Here is a 1,756-nt window from a genome sequence, read left to right as displayed (position 1 = left end):
TATTCTTTTGTGTGGTGTCCACCACCTGGTCAGAAGAAGCTACTTTTATTGGTGCTTTCTACTCTGCCTTATCACTTTATGCACTTCAATTTGGCAAAGTGAACATTCGTATTTGCCTGTTTATTTTAATGTCCCACCGCTGCTAGCTCCCATCTTTAATTTCCACACTCACGATTTGCGCCTTCACGTATTTAATTAAATTGACCGAATCATCAAGATAGCATGTAATAATAAAGCGAATAATCTTTTACACAAAAACACAAGCCCATAAATTAAAGAGAAAAAAAGAAGCTGAACGAACCAAAATTCTTAATTCCTTTCCCTTTTGCACGAATGAAAGAAAAAGGAAAAAAAAAAAAAAAAAGATACATTCTCCAGCAACAACAAAACACACAACTCAACGAAGAATATAATTAAACCATGCATGAACATATTCTTTCCATCTCACCACGAATACTGTCCATTTAATGTGTTAATCGTTACGTTACACCTCATCAAAACCATATGATAATATATATCAATAAGCAAAAACCCTAGAAAATAACAATACTGCTTTGATTTGATATTATGATTGAAGATAAGAAGAAGGATATATATAAATTAAAGGGAAGGGAAGGGGTTAATTAGTTTCAAGCCCCAACTCCGAGGCATCATCATCATCATCACCTATATACATAAAACTATAGTATATTGATATAGGACTCAGGAAATTAAATATTGATCGATATCAATCTTGAAGGGATTCGAGTTTTGGAAACTCGTTCAAGTCGGGTTTGAGAGAGTTGGTACTTGACGCGTGGTGGTGAAGCGCGGTTTGGAGAGCGTCGACTCTGGCGCCGACTTGCGTGGCTTTTCGGCGAATGGAATCAGCGGACATGTTCCCTGCTGCTGCACCGTGCTGCACCGAATCATTGCCCTCCTCCTGGTCGTCCTGGAACAAGAGTTCGGGGAAGTTAAGGCGTGCGGTGGGACCTCGGAGGTAGAAAACGGCTGTGTCGTAGGCGCGTGCGGCGGCCATGGGTGTCGTGTACGAACCCAACCAAATCCTCGACCTCTTGTTGGGTTCTCTGATCTCCGCCACCCACTTCCCCCACTTTCGCATCCTTATTCCTCTGTACGGTTTCATCGTCTGCTTCTCACAGGGGTGTTGATTCTTCAGCTTATCCGATGTGGGACTTCTTCTGCTCGTTTTTTTCTTTGTTGTTGTGATCATCGTTGAATTGTTGGAACAACGGTGATCTCTTTCTTCCATGATTGAATTAACTTAACTACTATGTACCTACCTACCTACCTAACTGGCTATATGCCTATATATCAGGTGGTATATATGTATATATATGTAACTGATTAATAAACTATATATGCTAGCTGGTACCTATCTTATCTTTGTTTGCAATCATTTACATGTGTGCGTATGTATATATAGGGATGCATAAACATATGAATATGAAAATAGTACTTTATAGCAGTTGCGAAGAGGAAGGAGAACGACTTTTAAGTGGGGTTCCGTTCAGACTCAGAAAACACTTTGTTGCCCACAGAACGATGATGGTAGGGGTGCATCCGTTCTATTTATATGAAGATGGAAAATGACCATTGACTACTGTGACTTTAGTGGGAGTATATAGGAAATAGAAAAAGAAAATTATGTACAAGTAAAATAAAAGTTAAAATTAATTTAGAGTTCAAAGTTTTTTTTTTTTAAGAAATGGTTGAAAGGTTTTTTTTTATAGTACTATATATTATCCCATCTCAT

General features: G+C 38.4%; 1 protein-coding gene across 1 annotated transcript; it reads right to left on the bottom strand.

The window, feature by feature from the left end:
• Window positions 1-523: 523 nt before the first annotated feature.
• LOC114392644 (ethylene-responsive transcription factor RAP2-1-like) lies at window positions 524-1,552 on the bottom strand. Its single transcript, XM_028353855.1, has one exon. It carries the CDS (start codon window positions 1,250-1,252, stop codon window positions 728-730), a length of 525 nt encoding a protein of 174 aa, XP_028209656.1. The 5' UTR covers window positions 1,253-1,552; the 3' UTR covers window positions 524-727.
• Between the last annotated feature and the right edge of the window lie 204 nt (window positions 1,553-1,756).

The sequence above is a fragment of the Glycine soja genome, chromosome 17 (assembly GCF_004193775.1).
Source record: "Glycine soja cultivar W05 chromosome 17, ASM419377v2, whole genome shotgun sequence".
NCBI lineage: Eukaryota > Viridiplantae > Streptophyta > Magnoliopsida > Fabales > Fabaceae > Glycine > Glycine soja.
This window is presented reverse-complemented; position numbering and strand designations above follow the sequence as displayed.